Here is a 20,676-nt window from a genome sequence, read left to right on the forward strand (position 1 = left end):
ATGCACCAGGAGACCATGAGATATTATTAAGAATAAGAGATGAAAAATGTTCATTGATAAAATTATGAATAGAAAATTAAACATGGATCTACATAATCGAGGGGGGAATCATTTAAAGGAGAATTAGACTGCAACAAAAAAGTTTCTGGATGCCCTGTACCTCAACCATGGTCTGGTTTCCACGTAGGGCCAGCAGCATGCAGGGACCCAGCTTGTTTTCAGCCAGCGAGAGCAGGAACTTCTTAGTCTTATAGCAGGAGCCCATCAAGATATGGACCTGGAGGAGATGAAGAGGAGGGGAGGGTCAGTCATTGGCAACATTATAAGCACACACTGAGGTTGTGTGTGTCCGTACACTCACCATACTGGCAAACAGCTCTCCATCATCATCACAGGCAACACCCCCTGGACTGTAGAGCTGGAACCAGCCATCTTTACCTGAACGTACACTAAGTAGGCAGGAATGGACCTGAAAAAGACACACAGATCATTTTTCTGCCGGTGAATCTCAACAAAAATCTCTTCAAAACCTTTTTCTTTAAGCTCTGCTGGAAGGTTGAAACGGTAGTAAGCACATGCTCACCTCCTGCCTCGGGTCCTCTGCAAACCTCTGAATAACATGTTTCAGTTCCCTATTCAGACAGAAACATTAAAACACAAATGTCAGGCTGTTTTCAAGTTTGAAACTGTGAAGAACAGTGTATGATGTCTTAGTTACTTACTTTGTGAATTTGGCATGTGCAAGGGCCCTGGAGAGAGGGAAGACAAAGAAAGATGTGAGATACTACAGCCCAACCCACTTGGAGCTGAAAACTACAACAAACATGTTTCTGTGAGGAAATGTTATGGAGTGTGTTTCTAGCAGTTAAGCTCAGATTACAGTGTATTCATGAATTTCTGTAACCTGACTCCACCAGATGGATTCATTCTCATAATTCACATTTTCTCAGCACATCCATCTGGGAACTCTGGTTTGGAGATCTTTTGGGAAGGGGCCAAAATACTGGTTGCTGATTGGATAAACCATCTGTCTATCACCAACATACGGGCAAAATCAACCAATCAGATCACTGCAGCGCATAACGTACTAACAGCATCGAGGCAAAGCTCAGAAAGGAAGCAACATGTGGGTAAAGGATATTTTCCGTTTGTGTTTAACGTGAATTTACAGATTAAAGGCCGAATTTCAGGAGCCCGGTCCATATTCAACAGAAGGATCCAGAGAAAAAAGAGTTAGCGAGCGGCTAACAGAATTAGGGCTGAAAATATGTCTAGATCTGGTTGGATTTGCATGCGCAGCATCCCACTTAAAACTGCCCCAAAACCAATTTGATTTTTTCGTTCGCTTGGCAAACGGCTCCAAATTTTCTCTGTCGCACATTATCAGACTGATCTGCGAGTAAAATACAGTGGAGCTCAGAGTCAATATGCTCAGATACGTCTCAGACAGGCCTTTTGTCTCTGCTGGGGGTTGGGATCTGCCACCCCACCCTTACTGCCTTCAGCTATGAGGGTTTGGCTGCTGGAGAGCCCGACTCACTGTCCGGTGACTGCGAAAATACGCTTGTTTGTTTTCTTGACAAGAAAGAAAAAAAGACAACATACCATTTTCAGCTGCTATTTTTGGCAGTAAATTGGCAGTAAGGAAATGGTCAAGTAACCCTGTATAACCACTAGGGTAGCAAAGGGGTGGACAATTCCCAGTGAATTTTCAGAAACTTTCCAGAAACTTTCCATGGATGTCCATCACATGCATCCATGCAGTAGGCAGTGTCCTATATGCATATGATTGAGGAATAACAGATATTCTCAAGTGTACTTGCATGGAATCTGGTTGTTTTAGTCAAGATTATGCTAAAATATATTTTCCCATATATATTTAAAATCCCTCTTTAAGGCCAACCTTCAATTTTATAAATTTCAGGTTTGTTCCTGTTTATTCTCATTAATAATTCTCATTGAAAGTTTTTAACTTTGAAAACTTTGCAACCCTGATAACCATGGATTTTGAACAGAGCTAGGCTAGCTGTTTCCAGCTGACTCCAACTACACATTTACAATGAAAACATGAAAGTGGTATCGATCTTGTCGCCTAACTTTTGGCAAGAAAGAAAATAATCAAATTTCCCAAAAGTGACACCTATTTGCAAAATTGTCAAAGCACGAAGACATGAGGAGAAAATAATTCACCATCTTGTTGTCTTCATTAGACTTTACAGATGTACAGAATCTGTCTGTACAATACAATGTCAGTGTGTTTATATACTGTCTTTGAATTTGTGCATGAACTGATGTAACTCATTATATCCTTAGCTACAGGGTGCTGGGGAGTAATGTTGCCTTTGCTAATGACGCCTGAAGACATGGACCAGGCAACAGTGTCGCAGGTGAGCAACAGGTGTGTCCCGGTGTCGGAGAAACAACAAGTTATCCACCAGTCAGCGCTAATGAAGCTCAGGATCAGAGAGCCAATTAGAGATATGACTTGGGGCTGCTTGTAGCCAATTACAATGGACTCTCTGGGGACAGAAAGGGCGGCCCACTTCTGTACATGACCCCGAGAGGCATGTTGAGGTACCTCATCCACGTCAGAAGCCAGGCCCCAGCGGGACCATCCTAGAAACATGTGCACATCCCCAGAGACAGTGATGTGACGGACTGGAAGAAAATTAGGAAAGACGCAGACAGAAGAAGTGCGAGGGGTGGCGTGTAGCACTTGGCGGATGGTAACAGTATATGATTATGGTTATGGATGCACTGGTGTTTCTGGACAGGAACCAAAAGTATTCTATTCTGCATTTCTCAGAAACAGCATTTCGACTGTTATGGGACACCGAAACTCTGCACTGAAACACAATACATTACCATAGGTACTGCCACTGCTAGTACTGCTTTTACACTTTAAATGGGAACTATTACAACTTCTTCACGCAGCAGAGTATGTGTATTCTGTTTTACACGTGTAACTACAGTGATTGTGTATTGAGTCCTGACCTACACTCAGTACTGGGCCTTAACGCATTTAAATATTTATTTCTTATGCTACTATACCCTCTGAGGGGAATTTTATAACATATGAGTTTATAAAACATGGTTAATACTACACAGTAGTATATATGCATTAAAATGCTGTTTGCACAAGACATGGGACACTTTCACTACTTGTCTGCCCTTTTGAGGGCTGTGGCCAAATGAATGTTAGAGTTAGAGAAAAAACTGAAGTAAACAGCAGTTAGTTCACTGGTCAAGTCACTCGAGAGGATATTGATGATATTCGCAATTTTGAACAATATTCTGATAATGGAAATTCACCACAATTGAGCAATCGAAATAGTTTTTTTATTGTGGTCTGTGATCAAATCATGCATTGTCCCATCCCTAGTTTACACATTAAGGCATGAGTGATCTAAGAGAATACCAGATGTAAGAACTGGTGTAAATAACTACATTTACTCAAACATTATTTACATTTTTGAAGTCCCTTGTATGAGAGATTACTAGATTAAATGATCAATAAAGTGCAGCTTCTACCTCAGCGTGAGCTGAGGTGTGTGTGTGTGAATACTCACTCTTTAGGGAAGGGGATGGGCTGCAGCAGGCTGGCAAGAGCAGGTCTCCAGTCGTCATAGTCCGACCTGACAGAGACACACAGTTGTGAAAAGACAACAGACATGAAGAGAGTCAGTGTCACAATGTAAAGAGGAGGATGTAGCCTGGATAAGTAAGGCTGGAATATTGGAAACTCGAGCAGCACTGAGATGACGCAGACCTACAGCGTTCATTCAACAGAAGCCAGAGCAGCATCACATTACTGTGATTTTAGTAACATTAGCTTTGCTACAAAGGCACAGACACAGCATCACTTTTTAGGACATCCTGTTTGGTTACCGCACCTACACTCTGACACAAAAACACACACGTAACTGCTGCCTCACTTTCACAGTGTAATCAACACCAGTGCCCATGTACACTGATCTGTTCTTCAGGCAACAGGAACACTTCCTGCGTTGATGGCCTGTCATTTTTTTAATAATATTGAATTAGCCTATGTAAAAGTATAGTGAAGTAATGGCGCCCTGGGCAGAAAGGAAGTCACTCTCCTCCTGTGTGTTGTGATCTGAGTTTCTCTGTTCTTTGTTGTGATACGGTCCACTAAGAAAACGTTATTTCACCTTTAGGGTGAGAGCCGTGTGGAGGCCATCCCAGTCTACTTTAAATGAGACTTATTATGCTTTTCCTTATCTTCTGTCAATGTCAGCTGTTCATATTAAATGTGGTCAAAGCCTCTTTGAGCTATGTGAGAAAAACCCTCAGATTTCAGAGAGTCCTGAATGCTCCATTACCAACAGTTTATTCTACTCTTGGTTAAATTTACGTATGGATAGAATTAATTAGTCAAATGAATAATTATTTAATAATTTCATCTTGTTATGTGTCACAATTACATTAGACAGACTTTGTGCGCCTAAAATTGAAATGTCTCGAGTCTAGACCATATTTTTGTTCATTTTTCTCACTGTTCATTTTAACTCAGGGGGGCTGGCCGAACTCTTGTCTGAATCATGTAATGTGCATCTTCATGTACTGTCACTGGGTATGTGGACAGCAAAGCGTATGAGACTGAATCAGATTTGACAAAACTGAACTCAATATGCAGTTATTACTTCATTGTTACTTTTTAACATGTGCAAAATATCCAAGACATAACGCTGAGTATGTTCTGGTGTTGGAGTGTTCCATTAATACTCAGTCACAATGACAGTGTGTAAACTCACAGCATCTTGAGGATGAGAGCAAAGCAGCCTAGCACTCGGTCGGCCTGTGCTGGCAGCTGGATGGACAGAGTGTTGACGGCCGGGCTGACCAGCAGGCAGTCGATGAGGTTGGGTTCGCTGTCACCCCCTGACGGCCCGCCCTTCCGCCTGGCATTGGCGGAGTTGTTGTTTCGCTCCAGCTCCACCAGGATCTCGCTGGAGTTAACGATGGAGGGAGGAGGAGAGAGTGGCAGAGGCAGAGGCGTTGGGGAGGAGATGGGAATAGAAGGGGCAGGGTTGGAGGAGGCGGGGGGAGGTGGCTGCGGAGGACTGGGGTTGGGGGAGATGGGTAGGAGGTTGGCAGGAGGTGGCGTTGGAGGTTCAGGGCGCAGCAGACGGAGCGGCATTGGGGGTTTGCGCTCGTTCTGCTGCTGGCAGCCATTTCTGATCTCCTTCAGGCTGGGGGAGTTGTCCCGACTGCAGAGGGAGGTAGAGGGAAGGGTGATTGGCCTACATACAAAACCTTTACTCACTGCAGGGGCATTGAGCATCAATGTATAGCAGTAATGGAAGAAGTCAATGAAAGAAGTGTAATGAGATGTAGTAATAGCCAGGAGATATGGGTACCAGAGTGATGGTTCCTTTGTGTGCTGGAGCTTTGGAAAAATTAACTAAGAATCATCCTCTCAGGGGCAAAGAAAGCCAAGGAGAGGACATTAATGAGTTAAGATAGTTTACTGTATACCTGCACATCTGCAGTCAACAAAAAGACCCCATGGAACACACTAGAAAAAAACATGACCGTTTATATATACTTCACTATGACGTCAATTAGGAAGCCAATGGAAAACTGTTATGTTCTAATGTACCATGACATATGTAAATGATCTACTGACAAAAATGATATCCCAGATGTTGTACATACACTGATAAAAAAAAAATATATATATACAGTATGTGAGTCACAGAATGAGTCTATATATATATATATATATATATAAATATAAAGGCCATAAACAATGGGGACATTTGATACTACGTTAAAAACTACATTTACTAATTAGGTCAAGACTAAATGTAAATGTAAAGATTATATTGCACAATTTTGTCAAATGGTTACATTCTAAAGGTGTGTTTTTTCACCTGTAATGATGTGTACAGTCAAAAGTAAACTGATATGAGAGCTCGTTTTGGCTGGATCCAGCAAAGGGGAGGCAGCCTTATCACTGCAGAGTCAGTGTGTCCCTGAGTCACAGAATGAGTCAAGTTGGAGCTTCCCCAATGGCTGTTGCTGTTTCAAAATTAATCAGCATGCAAAGCCAGCCGATACCCCCATCAATCAGCTGATCCACTTCCTCAATAAGTGGTTAAAGTTGCTGCCACCGCTTTTTTAATGCACAAAGTTATTACTCAGATAAGATAAACTACTCAAATAACAGAAAGGAGTACACATTATGAAGAAGGAAACGATGCCAGTGTAACTTTCACAGGAAAGTTTCACTCTCAATTTCTGGTGGAGCTATTACAGTTTTTTTTTAATTGCTTTGACCTGGTTGAAGAAACTGGTAACCTCTCAGTCTTCATCATCACTCTCTCAGCAGAGCAAAAGACACCTCTTGCAAATGAGTTAACCCATTGTCATTGTTTTGACACACTTCCCGCACCCTTTTGCAAATCTGTTAACGGAGATGTCATTCAAGCAGTCCCAACTCCACTGCTTTAGCTGTGGTAACCAAACAGAAACTATATGTTCCCATCTCTTAGACACTTCTTGACCAGTATGAAATCACTGAAGCACCTGTTTGACACTGCTTCACAAAACTTTTCAATTTGCAATCAGTCTGCAGGCTTCCTCCATACTCTCCATTTTAAAATCCTATAGAGGAATTCTTCAGTGCATGGAGATGGAAGGTTTACGATCATCGCCCCTATGACCAGATGCCCTTGATCGATGCAATGACCGCTGCTGCCCAAGATATAGATGCCGAGGCTGGATCAGGCAAGCAAGAAGATTTTTCCCTAGGTGCATCGCAAGAGAAAATATTGAGTGTGATGTAGATGAGGCCATGTGGCCCATTCGTCAAGAGAGAATTGACTGAAGAGATTTTTTTCTTTATTGTACAGAATTTTTATTTTTATTTTCCTTATGTCTTACACAGTGATGGATTTTTACACTATATCTGTGGTTTCTGTTGGAATATTTCATTTCTTAGCCACAATCTCAAAAAAAAGAAAAAAGAATACTGCATTCAATAAAATTTGAAAAATCTTTGTATATGATTCTTGATCTATTTTTTGCGAGAAAGCAAATTGGCACTGATATGTAAGCTGCTGACCAGTAATGCAGCACTGATTCACAGTGAGAGCTGAATGTTGTATTTTGATGCCCCTTGTCTAATGACTGATTGGAAGCGCTTATGCACTTGTGTGCAAGTTGTGTTGTTTGAGGGCAAAATTTGCTTTTGGTCCATATTTTAAATGTTTTGGCGGAGGTAGAGCCTTTTGCAGGCAAAATTAGTCATTTTGACCGTTGGTGCCACTGTTTAGGCCTTTGCGTTAACAGTTTTGAAAAATGTGTGTTTTGAGTCGACTACTGCGTCAAAGCAATCAAAAAAAACTGTAACATCAGTGCACCACTGATGAGAAACTGTGGATCAGAGCAGACAGGTGGTGGTGATGGGGCAGAGAAGAAATAAACAGCAAAGTTGTCAGGTGGTAATAAATGAACATTGTAGGTTTGTCCATGAATAAATACTTCAGCTCCTGAATACCAACATTTGAGGCTAAAGACATGTTTGTGTGGGCATTTTCATGGGGTGCAAACTTACAGTACATTAACTAGAAAATGCAGTAGTGGTAGTAGTAGTGGTGGTGGTAGTAGTAGTAGTGGTGGTAGTAGTAGTAGTGGTGGTATTAGTAGTGGTAGTAGTAGTAGTAGTGGTGGTAGTAGTAGTAGTGGTAGTAGTAGTAGTAGTAGTAGTGGTGGTAGTAGTAGTGGTAGTAGTAGTGGTGGTGGTAGTAGTAGTAGTAGTAGTAGAGGTGGTAGTAGTAGTGGTGGTGGTAGTAGTAGTAGTAGTAGAGGTGGTAGTAGTAGTAGTGGTGGTATTAGTAGTGGTAGTAGTAGTAGTAGTGGTGGTAGTAGTAGTAGTGGTAGTAGTAGTAGTAGTAGTAGTGGTGGTAGTAGTAGTGGTAGTAGTAGTAGTAGTGGTGGTAGTGGTGGTAGTAGTAGTAGTGGTAGTAGTAGTAGTAGTAGTGGTGGTAGTAGTAGTAGTGGTGGTATTAGTAGTGGTAGTAGTAGTAGTAGTAGTAGTGGTGGTAGTAGTAGTAGTGGTAGTAGTAGTAGTAGTAGTGGTGGTAGTAGTAGTGGTAGTAGTAGTGGTGGTGGTGGTAGTAGTAGTAGTAGTAGTGGTGGTAGTAGTAGTAGTGGTGGTATTAGTAGTGGTAGTAGTAGTAGTAGTGGTGGTAGTAGTAGTAGTGGTAGTAGTAGTAGTAGTAGTAGTAGTGGTGGTAGTAGTAGTGGTAGTAGTAGTAGTAGTGGTAGTAGTAGTAGTAGTGGTGGTAGTAGTAGTAGTAGTGGTAGTAGTAGTAGTAGTAGTAGTGGTAGTAGTAGTAGTAGTGGTAGTAGTAGTAGTAGTGGTGGTAGTAGTAGTAGTAGTGGTAGTAGTAGTAGTAGTAGTGGTAGTAGTAGTAGTAGTAGTGGTAGTAGTAGTAGTAGTGGTATTAGTAGTAGTGGTGGTGGTAGTAGTAGTAGTAGTAGTAGTGGTGGTAGTAGTAGTAGTGGTGGTAGTAGTAGTAGTAGTGGTGGTAGTAGTAGTAGTAGTGGTAGTAGTAGTAGTGGTGGTGGTAGTAGTAGTAGTAGTAGTAGTAGTGGTGGTAGTAGTAGTAGTAGTGGTGGTAGTAGTAGTGGTGGTAGTAGTAGTGGTAGTAGTAGTAGTAGTAGTGGTAGTAGTAGTAGTGGTAGTAGTAGTATTAGTAGTAGCAGTAGTGGTAGTACTAGTAGAAGCAGTAGTTAAGGCTGTAGAAGTAGTAGCAGAGTAGTTGTAGTAGTAATTAAGACAGACAGACAAGGTTAAGCTATGGAGAGGTGGAGCGTTGCCATGGTGATTTTTAATCAACACATGTTTGTTAACTGCTTGCTACTGAAATGAAGTGAAAGAACCCTGTGACACTTCTCATAAAAGAAGCCCAAAAAAGCCTAAACAATACGTGGTATCAATATAATGACCACACTGTGAGCCTCACAAGGCATTTTTTGAATGTATTGATGTATAATTTGTGAGGGTAAAGTTTAAAAAATGGGGGCAAATCAGCGATTTAAAAAACTGGTACTATGTGCATTAGTCCAGAAAAGTTGAGGAAGTTTTATAATGGTGTTTAATGGAAGAGAAGCTTGTGTCTCGTAATTTAGAAGCTCACTGAGCCAAATGTAAAAGTACTATTGCTTAAAATGAGCACATTGGCTGAAAATAATTATACTAGGATAACTACACTTTGACCTATAAATTGAGAAGTAAAAACTGTGGGAGCGTGAGAGCAAGAATTTAAGACGAATCTATCTCTCCTCTGCACTCTGGCTGTGCCATCAGCCACTCAAACCAAACCAATAAACAGTGATTAAACCAAAACTATAAAAAATATCAAACTGAAAAGTTATACTTAGCTGAAGTTTTTTTTTTCAATGTTTTAAAGTTTGAATGACGTCTGTAGGTGAAAGTATGTGGACGCTGGAACTTTTTGAAGTGGAAGAAGCCTGAAGAGGATTTCAATCTTTCTCCATTGACTTTTCATGTTAAAAAAAAAAGTTAAAAAGCTTAATTTTAAAAAAAATTATAAATGCCTGAAAAAAACGTTAAAGATGAGCACCAATGTCCTCAAAGAGCTGGACAGTTTGATGGTTGAATGGTTTTGTAGGTGAAAGTATGCAGCAGTAGTAGGAAGCCAAAAAATACAGCAGAAGAAAAATAAGCAGAATAATAAAGAAGCAAATAACAAAACACAAAATCGTTAGATTTAACCTGCCAAGTTTTTGTCTTACTAGCTTGTCAGGGAGGGGGTTAAATTATTAAATTTTGGTGAGGGAAGAACTGGCATGACAACTTTCAAAGGAAATTCTTCAACTAACACTCATATGATCACGGTCCATAACCTGTCTTGATTTGCATGGATTGGGTTTGACTGTAACGCGGAGACTTCGATGAGCTCAATTATGTTCATGTACGATGATGTTAATCCTCATAGCAGCCATTTCATTGGATGAGAGCATTTTCTGAAACTTGAGCTCACTGTCTAAACTTAGCTGTTGTGACCTCTAGGAAAATCACAGCCTCATGAAACTTTACAACCACGAACTAGAGGCCTGGGGCGTTTAGAGGATGGGTGGCTTTCCTACAGATATTTACAATAAGAGGGTTTCTGACCACAAAACACAAGTGCAGCCATCCAATCACTGAAAAATTCTTGCAGAAATCTCCTAACATCCGCTTGCAAAAGTGCAGTATTGACTTTGGCAAATGTCACAATTCTCATTAGGGGCTGAGTCCCCCTAAAGGTCTGGTCCTACGACCCCCCTTGCTTGGGACATTGCTATTAGTTCAGGCTATTAATGGCATAATGTGGATGACAGTATCTGATCCGCTTTCCTGGTAACATCTGCAATTACTGTTAGTACTGTTTCCTTCCTTTTCGTCCTACAAGACGTGGGAAATGAACAATCATGCATTTGTCTTATCAATGGCACAATAATGACCCTTCAAACACAACAGCTGAATAAACAGGTCCTGTGTAGAATGGTAAACCATATAAAACAATGGCTGCTGAAGAAAAGCTACCTTTTCAAACCAGCTAGACCACACAGGACAATATCCCAACACTAATGGTGCATTCTAGTTCTTAGGTTATACATAAGGGACTCTTACACACGTCTTATAAAGAAAATACTTCAGACGGTACAGATTAGGGGATTATGCCTTAAAGTTGTTAGTGGAACATGCTCATTTGAGATACAAAATGTCTATACAACCAAATTTCCACTGGTGAGTATTATATTTTTACTTCCCAAGATGCTCCTAAAAGATAATCACCCCATCCTTATATAATGTCAATGAATTACAAAACACTTCTAGCACATACAACTCATGTACAGATTGTGTTCGATGAGCATATTATCACTGTCAGAAGACAAACTGCAATGGAGAGTGTAAAGACGAGGGATCGAACAATATGGATTTTTTTTAGGGTCGATGTCGATACTGATTTTTTTTCATCAGCCTTAGCCAATGACGGATACGGTCTGCTGATTTTCTTGAGCCGATATTTGGAGCCGATACTACTTTTGCTCCTCCAATTTACATCATAAAAATGACACAATGATGATGAAAGTTACGAGTCTTAATTTTAAAAAAAGGAACATTTATTGAACTTAAAAAAGGCGTCTCCAGCAACACAGAGCTGCCTGTAAAAAATGCTGGGAAAAAAACATCGCAAACACAGCAGCAGGCGTCGGCTGATACACTTAAGAAAGGCAAATATCTTCTGGCCGATGTATAGGTCTATCACTGGTAAAGACAACATAAAAACAGCTTTTGCTCATGATTCACTTATAAGACTTTTGTCAGGAATAAGCATACATTGTCATTAAGTGATGGAGAGTGCGCTCAGGTACCCATTTTGAATACAAGTAGTATGGCAGTATGAAGTCCCAGGGTAGCTCTAGCTTGTCTAGCCTTCCATGCTGCTGACCTTAAGGCCAGACACATCTGAGCTGCTTAAACCACAGCGGTCAGATAAACAAGATGTCCAGACAGAGTGAAAATTAAGTGGATAAACTGATGGAGAGGCAAAAAACAGACAAGATCTAGGGAAGGTGGTGAGGCAAGCCAAGTGTTTACAAACTCCATGGTGTTCCAGAAAAAGATGAGAAGCTATGTGTGTGAGTGTACTGACTGACCTGTTGATGAACTCCTCATAACAAGAATAAATGGCGGCGAGACACACTGCCACCAGGTTTGGCAGGACACGTGGGTGAGGGCACTGCCCGGTTGGCCCGTGCATGCTGCAACACACATGGGTGCAGGTTAGAGACCATGGTCCCAACTATCTACCGAAGGTTCAGCATCTGTCACAGCACACGATCCACTCTGCACACCTCACTGCTTTATTGCGCTGAGCATTTTAGTGGAGAGTCTATGTTTTTTTAAGAGGCTTTTCATTCCTGAGAAGAATAAAGTTTGGATATGAAATTGGCCAAATGTATATAAATATGTTATATTTAATAACTTAAATCCAAAGCTTCTACTATTGATACTTGATAGTCTAAAAGTAACCCAGCTGGGCATTAACAATTTTTTAGGAGCTGTTGACAGTGACGTGCTGTTGTGCATGACAGTTTCTCACCTGTGGACGAACTTCTTGACGACCTCCATCCCAGCATTCAGCTCGTTGAGAGCTAGGATGTACTCCTGAGTGAAGAGACGCAGTCGAGGGCACTTCCCAAAATCCTTCCAGAGACACATAACAAATACATAAAGCAAAGCGCAATAGAGAGAAGAGACAACCTGCAGATTGCATCAGAAATGTAATGGTTTTCCCTTTTGGTTTTACATTACATGGGTGGGGGCTGCCACAGAGTTGTCAAGGGTGATAGTAAGGTCTTTGGTGGGAGAGCCTTTCCCAGGAAGGGAAAGTAGCTCGATCTTGTCTAGGTACATACTCACAAATACCAGTTTGAGGAAAGGATTGTTAAAAATATACATCATTTTTTGGGGGAACCTTTTTTTTTTGATAGTTGAAATGAAGAGATATGACAGGAAATGAGAGCTATGTTGTTCTTAAAGATTAGTGCCATGACTTCTCAATGTCCTGGAAATAAACTTCTAACGTCATTATTGACTTTGGGAGAGCTGATTTTTTGGCTTTGCCAATGTAGCCGTCTGATGAACATCACAACATCCAGCTCTTATTCAGGATTTTTAAGGGCTGTCCACACGAACGCGGGTATTTTTGAAACTGTGTTTTGACAGACACGGTTTGGCCTTTCATCCACAAGACATTGTTACTCTGGATGATGTTGTGTTGTCCTCCAGCACCACAGTAAGGAATCTGGGTGTTATTTTTGATCAGGATATGTCCTTCGATTCTCACATAAAACTAACAACAAGGACTGCATATTTTCACCTGCGTAATATTGCAAAAATTAGGAACATTGTGTCTCAGAAAGATGCAGAGAAACTTGTTCATGCATTTGTTACTTCTAGGCTGGACTATTGCAATTCCTTATTATCAGGCTGCTCCAATAAGTCTGTTAAGAGTCTCCAGTTGGTCCAAAATGCTGCAGCTCGTGTACTAACTAAAACAAATAGAACATATTTCTCCTGTATTAGCTTCTCTGCACTGGCTACCTGTAAAATCTAGAATAGAATTTAAAATCCTTCTCCTTACGTACAAAGCTCTTATTGGTCAGGCTCCGTCGTATCTTAAAGAGCTCATAGTACCGTATCACCCAACTAGATCTCTGCGCTCTGAGAATGCAGGGCTACTCGTCGTTCCTAGAGTCTCCAAAAGTAGAATGGGAGGCAGAGCCTTCAGCTACCAAGCTCCTCTCCTGTGGAACAAACTCCCAAATGTTATTCGGGAGGCAGACACTGTCCCCATATTTAAGAGTAAACTTAAAACTTTCCTTTTTGATAAAGCTTACAGCTAGGGCTTACGATGAGACTTTATTCTGCTTAATTATGCTGCTATAGGCCTAGTCTGCCGGGGGATAATACTTTTCCTGATACTCTGAGCTTCTCTCCTCTCTGTCTGAATCATTTATGTCCCATCAATGTATGTTACTGATTCAGCTTCTTCCCCGGAGCTGTTTGTGCTTTGTCGTCTCGCAGGTCTCTGCTGATCGTGGTGGTGCTTGCTGCCATGGTCCTACATGACGCTTCCTGCTGCTATTGTCACTGTTACTCATATATACTATCACTAGTTTAATAAACTATAAAATTTGTAGCTGTATCGTAGCTGCTATTGCCACTACTCATCATTGATCATGTTTGCCACCATAATTATTATCATTTTCATATTCTGTCACCTTAGCTGTGCTTGTTTCTACTATTCTGTTGTATTAACTGCCTTAACATATACGTTATATTCACATTACTATAAATATTATAGTTACTGAATCTCTGGAAGTGTGTCTGTCTGTCTCTCTCTGTCCATCTGTGTGTCTTTTCTCTCTTTCTCTCTCCTTTTCTTCCTCCCCAACCGGTCAAGACAGATGGCCGTCCTCCATAGAGCTGGGTCTGTCTGACGTTCCTGCCTGTTATAGGGAAGGTTTTCGTTGCCACTGTACTCTACGGGGGAATTGTTGGGTCTATGTAAATCATAAATAAGTCATTGAGTGTGGTCTTTACCTACTCTGTAAAGTGTCCTGAGATAACTTTTGTTATGATTTGACACTATAAATAAAATTGAATTGAATTGAATTGAATTGAATCCACACCAACCACAGTTGTGGACTCCTGAAACCAGAGTTTTCTGTAACCGGAGTCCAGGGTGAACCTTTTGGAAAAGTCAAGTTTCAGCAGTCATGTTTGGACAGGAAAACCAAGGAAAAAAGCTGGATTTCTTGTCGACATTGTTTGACGTCACTGTGCGACAGTACACAGTATCCATGGAGACTTGTGGAGCACTCTAGACGTGACCAGCTGATGGAGGCAGATTTGCGAACGGAGATAATTATTATCGCACCGGTGGTGTGGATGGGAATTTTTTTTAACTGGGGGCCATAAAAGTTTGATTTCAAAAACACCTGTGTTCGTGTGGACTAGGCCTAAGGTTTTAGATCAGATTTATCAGACATACTGGAAGCATTCCTTGTCCTACAAGAGTGAAGGAATGTAGCAATGCATGCAATTAAAAGGCATGAGAAAAGCAATGGAGCAAAGAAACCATTAAATGGAAACTGATTCCTAATTCTCATCCGACTACTGAACGCTTGCACAGAGCAGTTCTCACCATGTTATGTTTGAGGATTCTCTGGACCACAGGAGTGAACACTTCAATCACGACCATTGAGCGCGGCCGCTCCCGACAGTGCTGAAACACACAGGAAGGACCATCAACACGAAGCACTATTAAATGCTTAAAACTATCTTTACTACAGACACCTTATGTTCAGTAAAGTTGTGACAGGTTAGCACTGCAGCACATATCTCACCTTACAGAAGAACTCACACAGGTCAGGCGGTGGGTGGTTGTTTTCCAGAAGAGGAGCAATGGCCTAAACACACACACAAAGAAAGACCAATATTTCCATATGCGATGTCTTATTTATCCTTGCTGGGAGTCAACTGTATAGATCCGGGCTGTCTGGTGCACCTGGACACTTTTACAAAAAAAGTCCAACATGAGACTACGCAAAAATCAAACTCTTCTGTTTTGCCCTGATACTGCCATGTGGGCATCGACAGCAACAAAAGGAAACACAAAAATACACGTGTAACATGAACAAGTATATGAAGAAAATCGATATTCTTCCTCAGTTTAAAGATCAAACCCACAGGAGGTTGGTTAATTATTAACTCCAACCTGACATCAAATATCGATTTAAAATAAGAAGTGGATCTTTTAACCTGTTCTGGAACCATTGTCCTTTGATAGAACTGAGAACCCGACTGTGCTGTGAAAAAAACAATAAAGAAAGTTTGCCTAAAAAATATATGGATTTAAAGTGACAACTTCATACTCACCACAATGATGTTCTCATGATCCTGAGTGCTGAGGTTCGAGTTCTGTGGGGAAGATGAAGAGAAAAAAAGGTTTAGAGAAGAACTGAATGGATTATGGTGTGTGTGTTTTTTTTAAATTGAATTGTCTCTATTGTCATTGTACCAGAACAACAAAATTTACAGTACAATCCCTTAAAGTGCAGAAATAATTTAACATCAAAAAGAATAGGCTAGACCTTTAAAAGACACATTTAAAACGACAAGCTTACACACACACACACAGACACAGACACACACACACACACACACAGACACACACACACACACACACACACACACCTGTGTTTGTGTTTTATCAAAAATAATTGCTGATTAATTCAATAGTTATATAGTTATAATATATACTTTTACCCATTTTTTCTCATCCTCCCACCTTCCATATTCCTCTGCGCCCCCTTTTCCTTAGATTTCCATCCTCTTTCCCCTGCTTCCTTTTACTCATAAACTCTCTTTCCTTCTCTCCTCCTCTTTTAGTCTTATGTTTATGTTGTTCCATCTTCGCTGTTTAATATAATATTACAAATGACTAATCATATTAAAGAAGGAACTGGCTGTGATGAAACAGCACAGTCGCAAAAAACAGCAGATCCCCTGTGTAATACACTAAGTATGTAAGAGAGTAGGATGTTTCATATGTAACCATATCAACCAAAACAGACACAGTGTAGACACTGAATCAGCTTTGGTTCACATGAAACTGGGGCTGAAAAAACTCTCTGCCTTGATGATTCCTTTAATTCCTATCTCGCACGTTATGTCATGTAGGATTTTATGCACCACTCTGAAGTGTTTAAATTGTAAACTTATTAATGGTAAATTGCGAGTGTATTGCCTTCAACACACACATTTCGTTTCTCTCTCTCTCACACACACACACACACACACACACACACACACACACACACACACACACACACACACACACACACACACACACACACACACACACACACACACACACACACACCGTAGCAGCTTAAGGAGACGATAACGAAAAACAGTAGATGAGCAAAGATCCTCATGTACCATCTTAGGTAAAGGTATTTGCGATGTTAAGCACTGTTATAGCTTTTGGATAAAAACGGTTCTTAAGTCTATTAGTCCGAGTCCGAGTCCGAGTCCGTGTGTGTGTGTGTGTGTGTGTGTGTGAGTGTATACTGTAATCAGATGTCCTCAAAGGAACATAAAAAGGGGCATTTTTAATGGGTTTAGGGTCACGGTCAGGATTAGTGTTATGTTTAGGTAAGAGTTTCCAAGAGTATCCAAACACCGTCCGTGAGATACTCCACCTTAGAGGAAACAGTAAGTATTAATCAGAGGTACAGGTAGGCAGATGCTACCTGTTTCCCTGATTCCAGTCTTTATGCTAAGCTAAGCCAACTGTCATCTGGCTCTTACTTCATATATAGTGTCCAGATTTGTAAATGAGCGCATTTCCAAAAATGTCAAACTTTCTGTTCAATGACCTTCCCTCCTCTTCCTCTACAGACTTTACATTTCAGTGAGTGCGTTCATCCTCCCATCCAAAACTGGATCAATTGTGTAAAATATATATAAAAATTACATACATAAATCAATAACTGTGGAGTCATTTGAAAATTCAGATTTTCAAATGATTAAATTCACATTATTTTTTCAATTGTATTTCCTTATGGTCGTATGAAGCATTTTATTGGAGTTTAGTGAATTTATTTTTTCATTATATAGCCAAAAACTGCAGTTCTCTGAGTGTCCACTAGGGGCAGGTTTCATAACAGAGCAGTTTCTCATTGACCCCCATGTTAAACAGGCTGTTTTCACAGCATCATTAAACCTGTTTAAGGCCTGGTACAAAAAACATTCTAGTCTGTATGTGTAGGTCATATCTGTATGTGTAGGTCATATCTCCATGACAACACTAGTACCATGCTAGTTTTTATTTTATTGGAGGTTAAAGTTTATGAATAATTAGGGGCGTGGCCTCTTGAGTGACAGCTAGCCCCCGCCCCTCACTTCACCTCAGAGGCTAGTTTTCAGGATTAGCATCACTCGCATGCTAACTCCGTCATCTCGACCTGGACTGTGGTCATTCGTGTGGTGGTTTTATCATAAGTGACAAGATGGTTTGCTCTTTCATCAACTGAACCAAAAGATGGTTTAGGAACACACCGTGTTAATGTAAGCTTTGTTATGCTAATTAAATAGTGGCACTTGCACCATGACTTGCAATACAGCCTGCTATCTATGGAACATACATTAGATGCTAATCTGAAGCAGCAGGAAGATTTGGGCCGTGAGGGTCGAGGAGAAGAGGAGGACAAGATGGCGGCTCCCAGAGGCGAATATGATTGGATCAAGTGAAGAAAATGAACAGGAAAAGACGGTTAGGACGAGGCAGAGATTAGGGTAAAAACTAGGGCTGGGACTTTAACGTGTTAATTACGATTAATTAGTTACAGAAAAAATAACGCAACAAAAAAAAATAACGCAATTAATCTCAATTTATTTTTGCACTCAGTGCAGAACGTTGCTCATTGCACAAGTTCTCGCCCGACCCGTAATACTGACGCACAGGATACAACAGGAGAGAAATGAAATCAATGAGAACCCAGATGAGCTGTTGCTGTGACATTTGAGTTCTAAAGTACAGTTCAGACCAAAGATTTGCAACCAGTTAAAACTTGCAACTACTGCAACGTTCAGGTCAGCAACATTCTGAAACCTGCCCGTTCTGACCAATGCAGCGAGACAGTGTATCATCTCCATAGCAACGGCTTTCTGTACTTCCGTTCTGACATCTGACTTTTCAGGCTTTTTTTCATAGCTGGATATAATTTGTAGCATTATAAAATAGAAATAAGGGCAGAGACAGTGATATACTTTCTACAGCTGCATTTCTATAGATGAAACAGAGAAAATATTTCCCTGATTCACTGCTTTGTTCTGGATTACTGTCGACGCTCGCTCTCCTTATTCATTGTATTGCTCGCTCGACCCTGTCTCTCTCTCTCTCTCTCTCTTCAGCCTCCGCTCCACCCCAATGCTGAACATGCCGCAGCTAACATTAGCACAGACAAGGCTGAACATGCTGCAGCTAACGTTAGCACAGACAACACTGAACACGCTGCAGCTAACGTTAGCACAGACAACGCGGAACATGCTGCAGCTCACATTAGCCCAGACAACGCTGAATATGCTGCAGCTAACATTAGCACAGACAACGCTGAACATGCTGCAGCTAATGTTAGCACAGACAACCCTGAACATGCTGCGGCTAACATTAGCACAGACAACGCTGAACATGCTGCAGCTAATGTTAGCACAGACAACGCTGAACATGCTGCAGCTAACGACAGCACAGAATGCTCCTGAGGGACCGTCATTAGTTGATGGATTATTTTAGTTTCTGTGTTTTTCAAAACATGGAGAAAAAGCTTTCTGTGTTAAACTGTTTTTTTATGCCAAGGATATTATTCTAAATATTTTTGCAATGTTGGGTTTCCACTTTTCTTGAATATACCGTACTAAGCACGGTTTTATTTTTTTATAATATATTAAGTAAAATATCAAAATCCCTTTAAAATGAAAAATGTTGCCACTAGTATCGGATATTGATATGTGATTGATCGCAATTAATTAATTACAAAGCTCTAATTAATTAGATACATGTTTTTAATCGTTTCCCACCACTAGTAAAAAATAATACTAGGCATTGGGAGGAAATGGTTAGAGTGAGTGGAAAGTCCCCACAGGTCATATAGTGTGTGTGTGTGTGTGTGTGTCAATCAATCAATATCATAACCAGGTAAAAAAAACTGATTGAGATTTAAAACCTCTTTTCCAAGAGTAACCTAGCCAAAACGGCAGCACAGTTACACCAAACACATTCATTCATCTTCAACCGCTTGTCCCTGTTGGGGTCGCAGGGGGCTTGAGCCGATCCCATCTGACATTGGGTGTGAGGCGGGGTACACCCTGGACAGGACGCCAGTCGATCGCAGGGAGACAGACAACCATTCACACCTACGGGCAATTTAGAGTCATCAATGAACCTAACACGTGCACGTCTTTGGACTTTGGGAGGAAACCGGAGAACAAGCAAACTCCACACAGAAAGGCCCCACCCGGGATGCGAACCTGGAACCTTCTCACTGTGAGGTGACAGTGCTAACCACTACACCGCCGTGTAGCCTACACCAAACACAGAAGACACAAATAAAACACGATCACACATAACAGGAAAACAAGAGTGGGATAACTTGATTCCACAGTGCAATGACAAGATCCAATTGCGCTCTGTCTTTAACAATTGACTTAAATTGCCTCCAAGCTAGGAGATGTGTCAACTTCAAGTCCTTCTGCACATTGTTCCAGGTGGACAGGGCCGAACATTTAAAAGCCTTTTTGCCCAGTTCAGTTCTGGCTCTCTGGACCCGCATCTGTGTGATGTCCTGAGAACTCAGGCCATGTCGGCAGCGGTTTCTAATAAAAGTCAGCCAGTGAGTAAATACAGTGTGTGTGTGTGTGTGTGTGTGTGTGTGTGTGTGTGTGTGTGTGTGTGTGTGTGTGTTGCTACCTCAGCCAGCAGGGTGGATATGATGTGCAGAGGAGCCTGGTGGATGGACTCGTCCTGCAGCGGTGAGGTCAGAGCCATGTCCACCAGCGCTCTGATCTCCTTCAGCACCACGTCCCAACGACTCGGGTTGTTCAGGACCTTACGGTACTTGTAAATCTTTTTCTGTAGGAAACAAAATGCAGCACCCATAGTGACTTCCTAGAAAACATCTGTGATATCATTCTGTTTTGTAACAGTTGCCTGCATTGCTCTGTGAAACCAGCACCTTAACACCTCTGATATTAAGAAATATTCTTCCAATGTCTTAAATGCATGTTGTGTTGGCATGGGACATTTCTATTCAAAATGGTGGAGTGAAGACACATCAACAGGAAATGTTTGTGAAGAATCAGAGCTGTGTCTGCAGTACCCATTACATACCCAGGCAGTGCTTTCTATACAACAACTTTAGATTATGCTTGAGAAACAGCGTTGAGTGTGGAGGAAATGAAACAATGTAAACCAAAGGAAGTAACTAAGTGCTCTATCACTCTGAACTACTTCAGGCATACTTCCTTGTATAGCTTTCTGTAGCTCAGTGAGCACAGCATGA

General features: G+C 41.1%; 1 protein-coding gene across 1 annotated transcript in view; it reads right to left on the reverse strand.

The window, feature by feature from the left end:
- The window catches only part of cmip (c-Maf inducing protein), a 68,143-nt gene that overhangs the window by 13,790 nt on the left and 33,677 nt on the right, over positions 1-20,676 (reverse strand). Inside the window, exons 4-15 of the mRNA XM_083916824.1 lie at positions 20,085-20,246; positions 15,491-15,532; positions 14,959-15,021; positions 14,757-14,837; positions 12,147-12,250; positions 11,701-11,805; positions 4,776-5,231; positions 3,570-3,635; positions 723-749; positions 584-632; positions 362-469; positions 161-277 (exon numbers count right to left, since the gene is read on the reverse strand). Of these exons, the coding sequence (XP_083772950.1) occupies positions 161-277; positions 362-469; positions 584-632; positions 723-749; positions 3,570-3,635; positions 4,776-5,231; positions 11,701-11,805; positions 12,147-12,250; positions 14,757-14,837; positions 14,959-15,021; positions 15,491-15,532; positions 20,085-20,246 (1,380 nt within the window). The remainder of the gene's footprint in view (positions 1-160; positions 278-361; positions 470-583; positions 633-722; positions 750-3,569; positions 3,636-4,775; positions 5,232-11,700; positions 11,806-12,146; positions 12,251-14,756; positions 14,838-14,958; positions 15,022-15,490; positions 15,533-20,084; positions 20,247-20,676) is intronic.

The sequence above is a fragment of the Echiichthys vipera genome (assembly GCF_963691815.1).
Source record: "Echiichthys vipera genome assembly, chromosome: 7".
Classification (NCBI taxonomy): Eukaryota; Metazoa; Chordata; class Actinopteri; order Perciformes; family Trachinidae; genus Echiichthys; species Echiichthys vipera.